Source organism: Mobula hypostoma, chromosome 12, assembly GCF_963921235.1.
Source record: "Mobula hypostoma chromosome 12, sMobHyp1.1, whole genome shotgun sequence".
Taxonomy (NCBI): domain Eukaryota; kingdom Metazoa; phylum Chordata; class Chondrichthyes; order Myliobatiformes; family Myliobatidae; genus Mobula; species Mobula hypostoma.
Genome location: NC_086108.1, coordinates 47718615 through 47736717, shown reverse-complemented (window position 1 = coordinate 47736717; position 18103 = coordinate 47718615). Strand labels below are relative to the sequence as shown.

At 39.8% G+C, this 18103-nt stretch overlaps 1 protein-coding gene across 3 annotated transcripts in view; it reads right to left on the bottom strand.

Moving 5' to 3' along the window:
• swt1 (SWT1 RNA endoribonuclease homolog) overlaps positions 1–18103 on the bottom strand; it is a 162094-nt gene that overhangs the window by 58529 nt on the left and 85462 nt on the right. For all 3 annotated transcript variants that reach the window (XM_063064017.1, XM_063064016.1, XM_063064019.1), the window contains 3 exons: positions 8628–8797; positions 4559–4697; positions 8–159 (listed from right to left, as the gene is read on the bottom strand). In XM_063064017.1, the coding sequence (XP_062920087.1) occupies positions 8–159; positions 4559–4697; positions 8628–8797 (461 nt within the window). The remainder of the gene's footprint in view (positions 1–7; positions 160–4558; positions 4698–8627; positions 8798–18103) is intronic.

The following is an 18103-nucleotide window of genomic DNA, read 5'->3' as shown; positions in this document are numbered from 1 at the left end:
GAGATACCTCAGAAACCTTTGTGAGTAATTCATCCAGGACAGCCAAAGATCGGGGGAGTATACCACCATAATCTGATATTGAGGTGAAGGCTTTCAGAATGTTTTTGGACTCTGCCAACATCCAGGTAACAGTGAAGCGGTTATACTTAGGCCTCTTATCTAGATTTAAAAAAAATTAAATCATTGGCAGTAAAAGTTCAAAATCCAAAGTAAATTTTATTATCAGAGTACATATATGTTACCACATAAAACCCTGAGTTTAGTTTATTGCAGGCATACTTAGCACATCTATAGAATATTAATTGTAAACGGGATCAATGAAAGATCAAGTAGACCTTAGAAGACAATGAAAACTGTACAAATGGAAATATAAATAAATAGCAACAAATAACGAGCATGAAATAACAAGACAAAGAGTCTTTAAGGTGAGATCACTGTTGTGGGAACAGCTCAATAGATGAGTGCAGTTATCCTCATTTATTCAAGAGCCTGATGGCTGAAGGATAGTAACTATTCTTCAACCTGATGGTGCGAGCCCTGAGGCACTTGTACCTTCTAACTGATGGTAGCAGCGAGAAAAGTGCATGGCCTAGGTGGTGAAGACCTTGATGATGGATGCTACCTCCCTTCAAACAAATGTTAACACTGCAAACCAACTGTAGGAGGAAACTGAAGTGTTGCTGTCACTGCTGCTCAAATTTTATGCCACTAGATTTGCAACTGTGCAGGCAAGCTATAAGTAGTTTCAGCTGTTTGGCATGACATGCTGAAATTATTACTGATAAGTTGCCCAATTATGAACAGTTTAATGGACTGGATCACACAAAGAAGTACAACTGAATTGATACCTCTCATAGTACTACTCTACAAAGCACTAATTTATTATAGCCTTCTGGTCTGAACTCTTAACAAGTAACCCCCATTTTTCAAAAAAAAGTTCACTCAGGCTGTATGCTGCTGTCAGAAATCAAGTATCAGGGACCTGAAGTGAAACCCTGCCCTTCTTGTCACAACTGCATTTTTATCAAGAGGCAGCAAAACACCAGCAAGAGGGGATGCAATGAATTTCCAGAGAAACTTCCTGAAGACTTTCTGAAAAAGGTAGTGTCGAGAGGTCCTTTACCTACTGGAGCCCAGGACACCCACTTGGCCCTTAGTCAAGCTGCACTGAGAGGAGAAACAAAGTTCATGGGACAAGTCAAGGCCCAATGACTTGGATAGAATGACTTGTCAAAGTTATCAACAATGTGATGATGTTTAAACATCATCACATTCTACACCATGTTAGTTATTCAATCAAGGCAGGCAAGACACTTCATTTCCTTTATCTTTGCAGGAGGTGGTGGTTCACATCTGACCCCTGCAACATCAATAAACTGACAAGGGATAAGCAGAGTTACAAGGGCAAACTACATGAGACAGAAGGAGAGAACAAGAAACTGCAGATGCTGAATCTGGAGTAAAATAAGTATTGTTTGAGTAAGTCAGCAGGTCAGGTAGCATCTGTGGAGTGAAACAGACAGTCAATGGTTCGGGTTGAGACCCCTTATCTGGTTTTAAAAGTAGTGGGGAGATAGCCAATATAAAGAGGTGAGGGAAAGGGGTGGAGCAAGAACAGGCAAGGAGAGGAAGAAAAATAACAGATGGAAGAGGGGAGAGTGGAAATAGTGGAGTGCAAGGTAACAAAGGATGATGTGAGATAATAAGTTTCTGATCAAGAAAAAAAGGAGGGGTCATGTGAATCCCTGGAGGAGTATAGAGGGGTGCAGGAGTATACTTAAAGAAAGAAAATTAGAAAATTAGGATACCCAGCCTATTCTGATCCGTTCTTGTGAACACAATCTTCATCTGGCTATTTCAGTTAAGCCGCTGCTTAAAAGCAAACTTATTGCTCCCATCAGCTCCCCTCCCGGCTTTAGCCCTTCCTGCCAAATATAAAGTAAGCTGCCAATATATTGCCTCCCACCCTATTTTCCTGTTCCTGCTCCACTCTACAGCAACCTTTAGCGGGACAAATGGACACCAAGTCAGTGAGATGGAGGAACGAGTCAAGACTATGAATCTGTGAGCACAACTGTGCTGGTTTGTTGCTGATTCTACTTGTGTGACAGATCTCCCAATTTAAATACAGTCCTCAAATGAGGAGGTTTTAATGCCTTGGCCAATACTAGATAGACCATTCATTTTTCCCTTTTCTCTTTAGAATCAAAGTAGCAATTTGATACTATTAAATGAATTATTTAGCCAGTCTAGAGGTCAGTTATGAATTAACACATCCCGGTTGGTCTGAATGCACATATAAAACAAACTTCTATTTATGGAGCTGTTCAAGTTCAGTTTCAGTTTAAAAATTACCTCCCTGTTTCTACCATCCCATCTCCCATGCTTTTTCTGTCAAGCTAATGTAATTCATGATGAGAGATTGAGATTGGGCCTTCAACGCAGCAAAAATTGAACCACCAAGTGGTTCTTGTCCCTTCTCGGGGTATTTGCATCTTCTTCTATGCACATAACCAGCCTTCCACCAATCATACTGCAGCCAAGAGATGGCATTTTGTAGGACGAGTCATGCAGGGTAAGGACGACATGATCAAGATGTTATCAATTAACAAGAACCAAGCTATGATGAAACTCTAGATAAGTAACAGGAAGTAATTGGAAGGGAGATTTTGTAAAGAATATAAACATGTAAATTTGATACATTTTAAATTTTCATTAATGTCTTTTATAGAAACCTGTTGGAATCAAATAGAAACATAAACATAGAAAACCTATAGCACAATACAGGCCCTTTGGCCCACAAAGCTGTGCCGAACAAGTCCTTACCTTAGAACTACCTAGGCTTACCCATAGCCCTCTATTTTTCTAAGCTCCATGTATCCATCCAGGAGTCTCTTAAAAGACCCTATTGTTTCTGCCTCCACCACCGCCGCTGGCAGCCCATTCCACGCACTCACCACTCTGTGTGTGAGAAACTTACCTCTGACATCTCCTCTGTAGCTGCTTCCAGGCACCTTAAAACTATGCCCTCGTGTGCTAGCCATTTCAGCCATGAGAAAAAGCCTCTGACTATCCACACGATCAATGTCTCTCATCATCTTGTACACCTCTATCAGGTCACCTCTCATCCTCCGTCGCTCCAAGGAGAAAAGGCCGAGTTCACACAACCTATTCTCATAAGGCATGCTCCCTAATCCAGGCAACATCCTTGTAAATCTCCTCTGCACCCTTTCTATGGTTTCCACGTCCTTCCTGTAGTGAGGCAACCAGAATTGAGCACAGTACTCCAAGTGGGGTCTGACCAGGGTCCTAGACAGCTGCAATATTACCTCTCGGCTCTTAAACTCATTTACACGATTGATGAAGGCCAATGCACTGTATGCCTTCTTAACTACAAAGTCAACCTGCGAAGCAGCTTTGAATGTCCTATGGACTCAGACTCCAAGATCCCTCTGATAATAAATAGATCTGAAAACTAATTATGAAATGATGGTGCTAATCATTATATATAATTAATTACATGAATTTAGCAGATTGCAAAATAAAATAGGATGAAACAATTTGCATTTATATAGCACTTTTCACCGTCCCAGAATGCCCAAGTATAGAAATATAATATGAAACTTTCAATTATGAAATTCTAAAGTAAAAGTTGGGATGATCCATGATGAAGAGTTGATCCCCAAAATGGTTAGAGTTTAGCAAATGCAAAGCATTACGGTCATAATTCTTAATAAAGACTAAAAAGGATCTTCAAATCTCTGATCAATGAAGGATTTTCATAATGTTAAAAAATCATAAAAGATGATTGAAATCATCTTTTTCCCAACTGTTTGCAGTGTGCAAACCATTGCTTAATTAACTCGGTACAGGAGGCACCTAATAAAGTGGTCACTGAGTGTATTTCTGTATGTTTGTAGTCTTCTGCTGCTGTAGTTCAATGGGTTATCTGTTCAGAGACGCTCTTCTGTACACTGCTGTTATACAAAAGTTACTGTCGCCTTCCTGTCAGCTTGAACCAGCCTGGCCATTCTCCCCTGACCTTTCTCATTAACAAGTTGTTTTTCATCCACAGAACTGCCACTCATTGAATATTGGTTTTTTTACACCATTCTCTAAACCCTAGGGCTGTTGTGTGTGAAAATTCCAGGAAATCAGCCGTTTCTGAGATACTCAAACCACCCCATCTAGCACCAACAAGCATTCCACAGTTAAAGTCACTTAGATCACATTTCTTGCCCATTCTGACATTTGGTCTAAACAACAACTGAACCTGTTGACCATGTCTGCATGCTCTTATGCATTGAAGTTCTGCCATGTAATTAGTGATTAGATATTTGTATTAACCACAGGAGTACAGATGTACCAAATAAAGTGGCACTGCGTGTGTCTGCAATGTTTAAAGGAAATTCAGTAATGTGCAGCAAGTTGTTGGAGAGAAGGATGAGTAGCTTTAATGTGGTATTACATTTTGCTATTAGTTTGCAAGATAAATCAATAACTACAACTCCACCACTTGGGAACTGAGCAAATCAGAATTTTAAATCTTTTTTCATACCTGCTTGGAAATAATCACTTAAGATCTCTACAGATGATTGCAAATTCCTTTTCACTAGTAGTCCAAACACAGCCATCCAGTGTTTCTTCAAACATTGTAATAGGTTTCCTAATGACCACGGAGGCTTCACAAACAATATCTAATATCAAAATCAGAAAAACAATTACAGCGATTGCATCATTAATAACTGTCGAGCTACAATATTTGAAATGTACCAAGCTAATTTTTTGTCGTGTCGAGAAATAACAAAAAAAGTCAATAAGGTAAAGTATATGATGAGCAAGGCTTCTGACAAGCTCCTTCATGGTATGACGACTGGAAAACTGTTACTAGTGGGAGTTCTATTGGTGAAAGTTGTAATAACTTCAGAAATATATTAATTATTTTAAAGAACCTTGCAGATTATAACACTTGTCTGGTGAATTCTGCAGAAAAATGGTAAATGGAATTTAATCATAAGACTGCAGCAGATGCTGGGAATCTGGATCAATACACAAAAATGCTGGAGCAAGTTAGCAGGCTAGGCAGCATCTGTGGAGGGAAATGAACAATTGACAATTTAGGTCAAGATCCTACATCAAATGTGTTGAAGTGGAATTTAGTGTGCAGTCAAATGAATTTGGAGAGGTACAATTCAGCAAGAGAATATACAGTTCATCTTCTTTACCTCCCCTTATGATTCACTTCTAATCCAATTTTTGTGGGTTCCCAAGTGGCTGAAGAGACCAACATGGGAACCACAGACTTCTTCATAGATGGGGCACATGGTGGCCAAAAGGATGGATTTTAAAAAAAAATATATAGACCTTATCTGCTTCTTACTGCCGAAACACAAGGCCTCCATGTACACCCAAAGTGTGGATCAGAGGCTCTCAATGCCCCCATCCTGAACACTCCTTTTATCCCTGCACTTATTCTTTCTCATATGCCTGTAAATCCCCCTTAATTCTTTTGTCCCTTGCATATACTAAGGGATAATTTATTGTTGTGTTGTGTTGGCATGTGGCCAAGTGGCTAAGGCGTTCATCTAGTGATCTGAAGGTCGCTAGTTCAAGCCTTGGCTGAGGCAGTGTGTTGTGTCCTTGAGCAAGGCACTTAACCACACATTGCTCTGCGACGACACTGCTGCCAAGCTGTATGGGTCCTAATGCCCTTCCCTTGGACAACATCAGTGGCGTGGAGAGGGGAGACTTGCAGCATGGGCAACTGCCGGTCTTCCATACAACCTTGCCCAGGCCTGCGCCCTGAACAACCTTCCAAGGCACAAATCCATGGTCTCATGAGACTAACGGATGCCTATAAATATATAAAAATTTATTGTAGTCAATTAACCTACCAGCACATCTGTGGGAAGTGGCAGGAACTAACATAAACCAATGTAAACATGGGTAGAACATGTAAGCTCCACACAGAGCAAAGATTGTGAATGAACACAAATCCCTGCAGATGTGAATCAGCAGTGCTAACTGCTATGCTATCATGCCACCCATTTCACTGTGAAAATACTATAAATAAATATATTGATATGCTGCTAATACTAATGCTATTCATAACTCTGATCAAAACAGATTCTTGGAATGCAGACTTTTTTTTACTATATCAGATGTACATCTCAGATGGAGACAAAAAGTGAGATAGGCTGGCTAGTTGAGTCGTATTGCAACAACAATCTTGTACTCAACATCTGCAAGACCAAAGAACTGATTGTAGACATTAAGAAAGGGAAGCCAAGAGAACACACACCAGTCCTCATTGTGGGGTCAGCAGTGGAAAAGATGAGCAGCACATGTTCCTGAGAGTTAAAACCTAAGAGGATCTATCCTGGGCCTATATACTGATGCAATCGTGAAGGCGTTTCAGAAGCTTGATTACATTAGGAGGTTGAGGCATCAAATAATCTAGTGAATTTCTACAAATGTATGGTGAAGAGCATTCTGACTGGTTGCATCAACACCTGTTATGGAAGCTCCAATGTACAAGATCAGAAGAGGCTGCAGAGGGTTTTATACTTAAGCAACTCTATCATGGCACTCCACCCCACCATTAAGGACATCTTCAAAAGGTGGTGCCTCAAGGTTGTATCCATCTTAAGGACCCTCACCATCCGGGACATGACTTCTTTGTATTACTGTCATCAGGAAGGAGCCAGATTTCCATTCAGGTCTTTAGATTCCCTCATCGCAGGACTCTGCAGAGAGTGGTGCGGATAGCCCAGCGGATCTGTAGATGTGAACTTTCCACCATACAGGACATTTACAGAGACAGGTGCACAAAGGATCACTGGAGACCCGAGTCACCCCAACCATAAACTGTTCCAGCTGCTACCATCCCAGAAACGGTAGTGCAGCATTAAAGCCAGGACCAACAGGCTCTGCAACAGCTTCTTCCACCAGGCTATCAGACTGTTTAATTCATGCTGATACAATTGTATTTCTATGCTATATTGACTGTCCTGTTGTACATACTATTTATTACAAGTTACTATAAATTGCATATTGTACATCCAGACAGAGACCTAAATGTGAAGGATGTAAGAAATAAAGTCAATTCAATTCAATTTAGGAACAGCTTCCTCCCATCTGCCAACAAATTTCTGAATGGTCCAGGAACCCATGAACACTACCTCGCTATTCCTCTTTGATTTATGTTTTATAGTAACTTACAGCACGTCTTGCACTGTGTAACTGCTACAAAACAAAAATCAAATTTCAGTGGGAATAAACCCGATTCTGATTCTTCTAGCTGAAGGTGCATGATACAAAGATATCTGTTTTTCAATTGCCAGGAAAAAACTATTGGCTCTAAAATCAAATCAAGAGCTTTCCTGAAAAAGAAAACCGCAGAAATTATCTGGACTGGTTAAGTTGATGTCCTATAAGCGAACACTGTCTAACTGGTTACTCAGTAGCAGAGTAATACAAAAAATTGTACCCTGGCCTCATACAATGTATTAGTCATCCACTACAGCACAGAATAGGCCCTTCACCCACCTAGCCTGTGCAGACCTGTTTTTCTGCCTAGCCCCATGTACCTGAACCTCTCCCTCCATACCCCTCACATCCATGCACCTACCTAAACTTCTCTTAAGTGTTGCAATTGAGCCTACTTCAACCACTTCAGCTGGAAGTTCACTCTAAACTTGCACTATCCTCAAAAGTAGTTTCCCTTAAATATTTCACCTTTCACACTAAAGCTATGACCTCTCATTTTAGTCTCACTCAACCTCAAGAGAAAAAGCCTGCATGCATTTACTTTACCTATATATTTCATAGTTTTGTATATCTCTATAAGATCTCCGCTCATTTACCTACACTCTAGGGAATAAATTCTTAGGCTATTCAACTTTTACCTATAACTCAGGTCCTCAAGTCCATTGTGGGAGGCTGGTGCAGAAATTGCAAATGGTTGTTCTATTGTTTAAGAAAGGCTCTAAGAACAGGTCAAGAAATTTTAGGCACATTACCACAACCAAATAATTAAAGACAATAATTTTGAAGGTACAACCCACACACAAAATGAACTGACAGAAAGACACTTGGCCCCTTCAACGAACAAACAGCAAAACCAGATGAATTTATCCTTCATGTTCTTTCACTGCTAACAGAACTCAGTGTTGACATTTAGGAATGGAACTTATTGCCACATGCAAGCCTTTATTACAATTTGGTAGATCAATCTGGGCTTGAGGGAAATTTAAAAAGTGCAAATAATTTTCACTGGCTTTCAACTGTAAATCTGCTAGTATCCTGTGGAAATTCAGTTCTGAGCACTTTTCTGAAAACTGGCCATGGATTATCTTCCAAACACTATGGGTAGAAAAAAATATGCTGCAATTACATTTAACTGAATTCAACAGATTTTACAGGTTTCCATGCTAATCACATAATGAACCAACAGAAAAAAAATGACTGATACTTTTGACGAATTGTGGAAAAAACGGCACTGTAACATAAATGAGCTGACTTTCCAAGGGAATATAATGAGGATACCACTTGTTCGTTAATTTGTAATTTTTGAAAATGCTCCTGGTAAATAAAATGGACAAGTCATACAATAATCTATCTTTTACCTCCATCCATAGATCATCATATGCTTTTTTCATCTCTGTTTCTAGGATGACTGACAGGGCACAGCCTAGCGACTTCTCCAGCTCAGAGATGATGCCTGTAACATCCAGAGCTGACTCTTCTGCAGATAAGTGCTGATTACCAGTTCCAATTTGATTGTTCACATTGATCACTATGAGATAAAATTACAAAAATATCATATTCAACTTTAATCAAACAATGAATAATGTGGTTAATGCATATAACTTCTTAGACAAACACTCTACTAATTTAAGTTAAACTAGTTATCCCTCTGTAAAAAAATGATAGCACTTGTACATATTGAAGACATGACCTTGTTTCCTAAACAATATTTTAATGCAACTAATCACATTAAAATTATTTATTTCATGTGGTAAGTTAGAATACAAATGTTGTCATAATGTTTAACATATTTGAGATGTACACCGTAGATGACCTGATCTTAACCTCAGTTCCACTGTTCTGCCTGTTCCATCATGGAATGAAAATCTGTCCATTTCACCCATGAATATATTCAATGATTTATCCACTGTGGAGTAGAGAACGACAAAATTTCATGAACTATTGAAAAAGAAGCTCCTCTTTCCATTTGTTTTAAATGAATGACCTCTTTTTCTGAACTTGTGCCCCTATTTCCGGATTCCAACACTCAATTAAATACTCTATCTCTACTTCAAGTCTCCTGAACCTTCATTTTTCAAAAAGATCATTGGAGACCAATGGTAAGGATTTTCTTTGTTCTTTGCTCGTGTAAGAGGAAGTTTTTTAAATTCCAAACCCAACTCACATGTCTATTTTAAATTCTTCTTGTCAAATTTTTACAAGTAGAACGATTAGTTTTTGTTGTACTGCAGATCATGGTCTTTCTTGGAGACTTGTTATTGCTTGCTTGGAGGGAGAAGGGTGCTGATGTGTTTTGCAGAAGTAAGTGAGGAAGAGGGATGCTTGTGGGAGGGGGCTTTGGGGTTGTAATGTTTTTACTGTCACTCATTCTTTATGGCACTCATCTGTTTTTGTGGATATCTGTGAAGAACTAGAATTTCAGGATGTATATTGTATACATTTCTCTGATATTAAATGGAACTATTGAAAACCATTGCCCAGCATAGAACTGACCAAACAAACAACAAAACACAGTTCCAACTTCATCTCTGATCTATACTGTTTGCTGATTCCTGCAACACAGAGAAAATAAAATTGGTTACATTTTCTTATTCCTACTTTATAATAAGTGATATAATTGTCTGTGTACAAAGATTAAGATGTTTCTTGTATTCTGTTTCTTGGTCCCCTAGCTCTCACCCAGGTTCAATGATGAAGAATAGCCAATGTTACATAAAATGGCCATTTGACTGGGATGACTGAATCCCTTTAAGGTGGATAATTTTCTTGTTACAGTAAATCAGCGATGTTATTGCATAGGATGGGCAGAAAAGCAGACACTTACTATATTATTTCACACGGGTACACAGCTCCTGATCAAACTTGGGAGAAGTTGCCAGTAGCCACAATATTATGGTGCAACAGTGAATCACTGTTCCAGGTTTGAAAACATGCCTACCACAAAGCGAATAGAATAACTGCTTACACCCACACAATAAGAAAACTGCCTTAAGTTTGCATAAGATTCAGCACAAGTACATCTGGTGATGAAGCACTAAAAGGGGGAAAAAAGGCATTCCGAAAATACAACAGAATTCTAAATAATAGTTTATTCTTCCAACTGAAATTGTATTTTTTCTACGTCTAATTGTTAAAAGGAATAAAATGGTGGACAGATTCAAATAGTTTAGGATGGTGGTCCAAAGTGGAATTAAATATTCCATTTGCTCAAAATTAGCATTAGAAATAAGAGTACTAAAAACATTCATTTTCAAGAACTGTGCTTTTTACATTATCACTGAACAATGCAGACTTCGAAGATGAAGAACCTTTCTCAAGTTCCAGTTGGATTCACCAGCAAGTCTCCAAGCCAGCTGCTGACCAGAAAATTGCTTTCTTAATTTTAGCCACAATTCTGCATTGAAAAGGTATTCATGGAAACATGGGCAAGGCAGATGGTTGGATTAGGTGTGGGCTGGAAGCATGCAAAAAGCCAATAAAAAATATTTGAAGGAAAAGCAAAGGCTTGGCCAAGAATGGGCTGAAAAAAATTAGGAGGACGAGGCTGTGTTTCCAGCTGTAATTTTAGTGCAAATACACCTCAAGCTATGGACTCACTTTCAAGAATTCTATAACTTATGTGTCAATGTTATTTATTACTTATTAATAATTCTTTTTCACTGTTTGTCCTTTTTTGAGTGTAGTTTTTCATTGATTCTATTGTTCATTGATTGTATTGAATTCACGCAAGAAAATGAATTTCGGGGTAGTATATGGTGACGTATACTTTAATAATAAATTTACTTTGAAATTCGAACTTTACTCAGAAAAAAAAATGCAAACTAAAGAATGATGGGCAAAATGCAATCTTTGAAGCAGGAAATTGAAGATAATTTTTTGCATTTCTCAGGCATCTAAGAGATAGATGCTCCATGAAAATATTGAGTTTTCACTCAGAACACTGCTTTCTGTTTAACTTAAGCAGCTTTATATTTCATAAACAAATATTTCTTGTTCTAACTTGAAATATAGAAAGTTACATTTGAATGTTAACCAAGTAAGATCCATTCCCTAACCCCTTATCTTGCACTTCACAAAACAGCATCACTGCTGTATACCAAGAACATCAAGTATTGCAGGGCTATCCCATCAGTGAGTTCCTTGGCAGTGATGGAGCTGTGTTGACCATGATGAAACGGTATTGTGTACCGTTGTTGTATCGTTGCCTGGATTTGTTGTATTCCATTGTTGTGCCGAGTGATTGTCTTGGATATTTTTATTGTGATCGCAAGACACTGGTAGTGTAGAATACTGCAAGTTCTCATTACTGTTTCACTGGTGTGACTGTTGGCGGGGGAACTGCGTTACTTGGTTGTGCCGAGGACTAGACCCTCACCACACTGTCACCTGTTGCAACACACATCAAAGTTGTTGGTGAACGCAGCAGGCCAGGCAGCATCTCTAGGAAGAGGTACAGTCGACATTTCAGGCCGAGACGCTTTGTCAGGACTAACTGAAGGAAGAGCTAGTAAGAGATTTGAAAGTGGAAGGGGGAGGGGGAGATCCGAAATGATAGGAGAAGACAGGAGGGGGAGGGATAGAGCCAAGAGCTGGACAGGTGATTGGCAAAGGGGATATGAGAGGATCATGGGACAGGATGCCCAGGGAGAAAGACAAGGGGGGGGAGAACTCAGAGGATGGGCAAGGGGTATAGTCAGAGGGACAGAGGGAGAAAAAGGAGAGTGGAGAAAGAATGTGTGTATAAAAATAAATAATGGATTGGGTACGAGGGGGAGGTGGGGCATTAGCAGAAGTTAGAGAAGTCAATGTTCAGTTTCCCCATCCGTTATTTATTTTTATACACATTCTTTCTCTCACTCTCCTTTTTCTCCCTCTGTCCCTCTGACTATACCCCTTGCCCATCCTCTAGGTTCCCCCCCCCACCCGTCTTTCTCCCCGGACCTCCTGTCCCATGATCCTCTCATATCCCCTTTGCCTATCACCTGTCCAGCTCTTGGCTCCATCCCTCCCCCTCCTGTCTTCTCCTATCATTTTGGATCTCCCCCTCCCCCTCCCACTTTCAAATTTCTTACTAACTCTTCCTTCAGTCAGTCCTGACGAAGGGTCTCGGCCTGAAACGTCGACTGTACCACTTCCTAGAGATGCTGCCTGGCCTGCTGCGTTCACCAGCAACTTTGATGTGTGTTGCTTGAATTTCCAGCATCTGCAGAATTCCTGTTGTTTGTGTCACCTGTTGCAGTTGCCCAGGAAAGGAGATGCTGGAGTTTCTGCTAAACCTGAGACTATTCTCAGATAAGAAGCTGTTTATTGTGTAAAACGGCAGGTTTGCAGAAATAATCTCATTATCTGGGTCCAGTGTCTGGTGATCTGGTTTGAACCAGTCAAAGTTGAATAGAACAGAGGTGCATTCAATGAGAATCTGACACGGGTCAGTCAGATGACCTCAAGTCAAATAAATTGAAACACCCTGCTAAGGAAAAAATAAATAGAGGATTTTGGGAGCTCAGGCAGCGACAACTCTCCAGAGACCTATTGTTGCAGATTTGAACACGTTGAGCTTAGGTCATAACCACGAGGAACACCAGGCCAGCATAGACATTTTTCCCCTGGGTATCACCTTTTCCCTCCTTTGAATACTCATGGAGGGCCAGGGAAATTTAGTTGGTGTGCATAAAGGTTGTATAATTTCACATGCTTGTGAACTGAGCCAATAAAGGTAGTTGTCAGAAAATAGATTTTCTCTGTGCCTAACTTATTATTGTTAAAGGGATCTGTGGTATACTGCCATGTCTCTTTCTTCTTAGTGAGTTAAGTTCCAGCAGAGTGCATCTTCCCCTGACTGCAATACTGAGCTTTATATCTGTGAAAGCAGTAATCTGTGTCTACATATTTATTAGGCGATGCTTTCACAACTGGGAGAAATAAATTAGAAAATCACTGATAATTTCAAAAGAGAATTTGGAAAAATCTGCTTTACTCCAACTTCAAATCTGGAACTTGTTATTTCAAGGAGTGGTTAAGTTGAATATAACAGATGCTTTTAAAAGGCAAGCAGATTATGAAGGGTGACAAAAAGAATAGGTCATCCTCAGAGGAGCAAGAGGACACTGGCCTGTTGCTATTCTTTAATTATTGTGCTACCCTTTATGCTTTCCTTGACAGATTATTTCTGTTATTTAAAGACAAAAGTTCCAAATCAAACCACTAAGCAATAAATGTCAAAGCAATTGACACTTATAATGTGCTTTCCCATGTCATGTAATTTAAGTTTTCCCAAACTAAAATTACAATAATTCTCAGTGGCCACTTTATTTGGTACATCTGTATATTAATGAAAATATCTAATCAGCCAATTACATGGCAGCAACTCAATGCATAAAACCATGCAGACATGGTCAAGAGGTTCAGTCATTGTTCAAACCAAATATCAGAATGGGGAAGAAATGTGATCTAAGTGACTTTGACTGTGGAGTGATTGTTGGTGCCAGACTGGGTGGCTTGAGGGTCTCAGAAACTGTTTTTCATGCACAGTCTCAGAGAACGGCAGTTCTGTGGGTGGAAATGCCTTGTTAATGAGAAGGGGCAGACAGAATGGCCAGATTGGTTCAAAGTGACAAGAGACAACAGTAACTCAAGTAACTATACGTTAGAACAGTGGTGTGCAGGAGAGCATTTCTGAATGCACCACCCATTCAACCTTGAAGTGGATGGGCTTCAGCAGCAGAAGACCTCGAATATACACCCAAGAGGCCAAGTTATGAGGTTACAGGAGGTATCTGACTACTTAAACATGCATATATTATTCAATGCATTAACAGTTCATTAAATTTTCAACAAGTACTGGTTCAGACACCAAAAATAATAGGAGGCAAAATGTTGTAATTTGAAATCAACAAACAGCACAAGCTACACTTGAAATGCTTGTGTTTTGCTACTGAACTACAATTATGGCTTTTGTGACAGGAATAATGGTATGGCTATGAGTGTTCATGGAGTACATAGAACACCATCTCTGCATCTACAGTTAGTTATAAAATCAGGAGGTCACTTTCAATTTGCTCCTGCTCATCCAACAGTAACCATGGAAAATACGTGTGGTGTTACAGCTGACATACACGGTTGCAGTTTCTACACTCTAAGGTAGTAAAAAACAGTCGAACATGTTCATTGAGATATACAGTAGTTGCACTATTAACCATGTAATAAACCTTAATTATCACCAAAAATTTAGTAAGTTACATGCAAGGAATTTCATTGAATCAGTTTTTACATTTTGTTGGAGATTATTAACAATTAAAAATAAAACTTTTCTGAACTTTTTCCTTTACCTTTAATGCATAACTTGGTAATACATTAAATAATGTAACAGTTTCATGCATTAAAGTCAACGAAATTTATGAAACAGAAGGAAGCCAGTTGGCCCACTATTATCCATGTTGGCTGAAAACAAACAATCTAACCTATTTATGTTTTCCATTGCTTGGACATAACTTTGGCACTTTAAATACAAATGAATATTTCTTAGATGGAATGTGGGCTTCTGTCTCCACAACCCTCACAGCTAATGAATTTCAGAGTTACAGCAAACTCAGGATGAAGGGAAAGGATGGAATGTTTAAGCAGGTCATTGTCAAAGAACAGAAGAGCTGTCATTGGCCACAGGGGATAAGTTGGTCAAAAATAGGTTGAGGTGTTTGGGTTATCATACATGAGGTCAGTAGGTGAAGGCCAACTGTGAGGTAGGTGGAAGGTTGAGGTTGGGGAGTGAAATAGTTGACAGACTGATTAGCAATCAGAGGGCAGTTGTTGACAAGGAAAGACCAGGTCATAAGATATAGGAGCAGAATTAGTAGCAGAACCACCTGGTTCCACAATTTCATCATGACTGATCTATTTCGCTCTCACCCCTAATCTCCTACCTTCTCCCTACATCCTTTCATGCACTGACTAATCAAGGATCTATCAACCTCTGCTTTAAACATACTCATCGAATTGGCCTCCACAGATTTGCCACTCTCCGGCTAAAGAAATTCCTCCTCATCTCCATTCTAAATGGATGTACCTCTATTCTGAGAATGTGCCCTCTGGTCCTCCTCCGTCATAGGAAACATCCTCTCCACATCCACTCTACTGAAGCATTTCAACATTCAATAGGTTCCAATGAAATCTCCCTCCCCCCCCATTCTTCTGAATTCTAGTGAGTATAGGTCCAGAGTCATCAATTGGTCCTCTTATGGCAACTCTTCCATTCCTGGAATTGTTCTTGTGCACCTCCTCTGAACCTTCTCCAATGTCAGCAGAAAAGGGGCCCAAAATTTATCACAAGTAAGGTCTTACTGGTGCCTTATAAAGCCTCAACTTTACATCCTTGCTTTTCTACCCTATTCTCTCAAGATGAATGCTAACATTGCGTTTGCCTTCCTCACATAGACTCATCTTGCAAATTAAACTTTAGGGAATCCTGCATAAGAACTTCCAAGTCCCTTTTCACATATTATTGAATTTTCTCTCCATTTAGAAAATATTCTATGCTTTTATTTCTTCTACCGAAGTGTATGACTATACACTTCCGAACACTGTGTTTCATCTGCCACTTCCTTGCCCATTCTCCCAATCTGTCCAAGTCCTTCCACAGACTCCATGCTTCCTCAACAATACCTGCCCCTTCACCTATCTTCACAAAAAGGACCTCAAAGCCATCAATTCTGTCATCCAAATCACTGACATATAATGTAAAAGGAAGCGGTCCCAACACAGACCCCTGTGGGACACCACCAGTCACTGGCAGCCAACCAAAAAGGCTCCCTTTATTCCCACTCTTTGCTTCCTGCCAATCAGCCAATGCTCTATCCACGCTAGCACTTTTCCTGTAATACCATGGGCTCTTAACTTGTTAAGCAGCATAATGTGTAGCACCTTGTCAAAGACCTTCTGAAAATCCACGTACACAACATCCACCATTTCTCCTTTGTTTAGGATTATAAAATCATAGTCAAAAGAGACAATTGACAAGAGGGTAGCTGTCTACAGAGCGGAGTGGTTGCCACGAAGCATGATCAGGCTTGGTATGATAGTTCGTCAAATACTAGAATACTCAAAAATGCTGCTGACTTTGTATGGTTCACAGAAAATTTGCCATCCTTTTAATGACTGTAATTGAATTGCAGAGAACCCAAAAATAAGTCTCTACATTATTTAATTTTCTAGGCATTATTCGTAATACTGTTTCTCAAACTGGGAATATATCCTATTTTCCAGTAAGAAAATAAGCAGCTCTGGAATAATATTTTGGACAGAATGAACAGGCATACTCCAAGATAGGACAATCACAACTGATACACGCCATAATGAGGAACACCTGGAGGCAAGCAGGGAGGTTCTGAAAGTAAAGCCATGAAAGATGTCGAGAATAAGGAGAAAACAGAATGAAAGAGAAAGATTCACCAGAATATAAGAACTGAACTTATATCTTCTTAACTTCTTGCCACTCAAATGTTACGTATCACAGCATTATCAAATCACTGCTTGATTTGCATATTAATGAATGTTCACGTTACAATTTTTCCCATAATGCCAAGGAACTTTTGGATATGTCTTTGTTTATTGAAGATAAGCTTACTATAAATAGTGGATTGCCTCCTATGCATAGGAACACAGTATACCAACACACCCAGCATGATTATACACAACCCATTCAATCAACAAAATTTCACTAAAGAAAAAGTTTTCCAATACACACAATATACGACTAGGGTCAGAATGAGATGGGGTTCAACCAATCAAGAATGTCATAATGTTCTGATTAAACGAACCTCGATTTGAATGAACACTGTGTAAATACTGCCCATACACAGTCATTGGTAGCCCAGAAATGACAGATAGTACACTAACATAAAATGATAAAGTATATTTGCCAAATATTCAACTTTAACAAACAGTTACAGGAAAAAAAGAAAAGAAAAATGAAAGGGCCAATTAAGTTAAACCAGTCCAATGTGCACATAACTTTGGAGCTCATACTGGAGTATCTGGGGGTATATCTGTTACTTATGCACTGGACCCATGGTCTGCGTGAAAGCACCCACCACCCTCTGAAATCCCCTCAAAGAATCTCAAACAAACTGGCTCTCTCTCAGGAATATTGGACCTTCCTCCTTGGAGCCATTCATCTGCACAAAGAACTTCTTACAATGGAGACTCTCCTTCTAACGACATTTTGCAGCATCTTCCCTTGTGCTCCGCTTCACAGCTCCAGCCAAAAAGCCCCCAATCCAGATTACTGTCCTTCAGAAAGCTCTTCCTCACAGGTCTCTGGAACCTCCTCTCACATTTCACCATCCTGATTGGCTGACTCCCATTCCTATGTTGGACAACATGTTGGACGGAGGAAATGGATGAGGTCCTCCGTGACTGCTTTGAATTGGTGGACTGGTTAGTATTCAAAGACTCGGCAGCTAACCTCGATGAGTATGCCTCAGCTGTCACGGACTTTATTTGGAAATGTGCGGAGGACTGTGTGTCTCGCAAGACGATCCAAGTATTCCCTAACCGGAAACCTTGGACGAATTATGAGGTTGAGTCCCTTTTAAAGGCTAGAGCTGCGGCTTTTAGGTCCGGGGATACCAGTCGCTACACGGAATCCAGGCGTGAACTCCGGAAAGCCATTAAGGGCGCCAAGAGGCAATATCAAGCCAAGTTGGAAGCCCAGGCTAACCAGAGGGATGCCAGTAGACTATGGCAGGGTCTAAATGAGATCACTGGGCACAAAGAAAAGGCTGGGAATATCAATAACTGTAGCGCTTCTCTTCCTGACGAACTTAACGTATCCTACGCA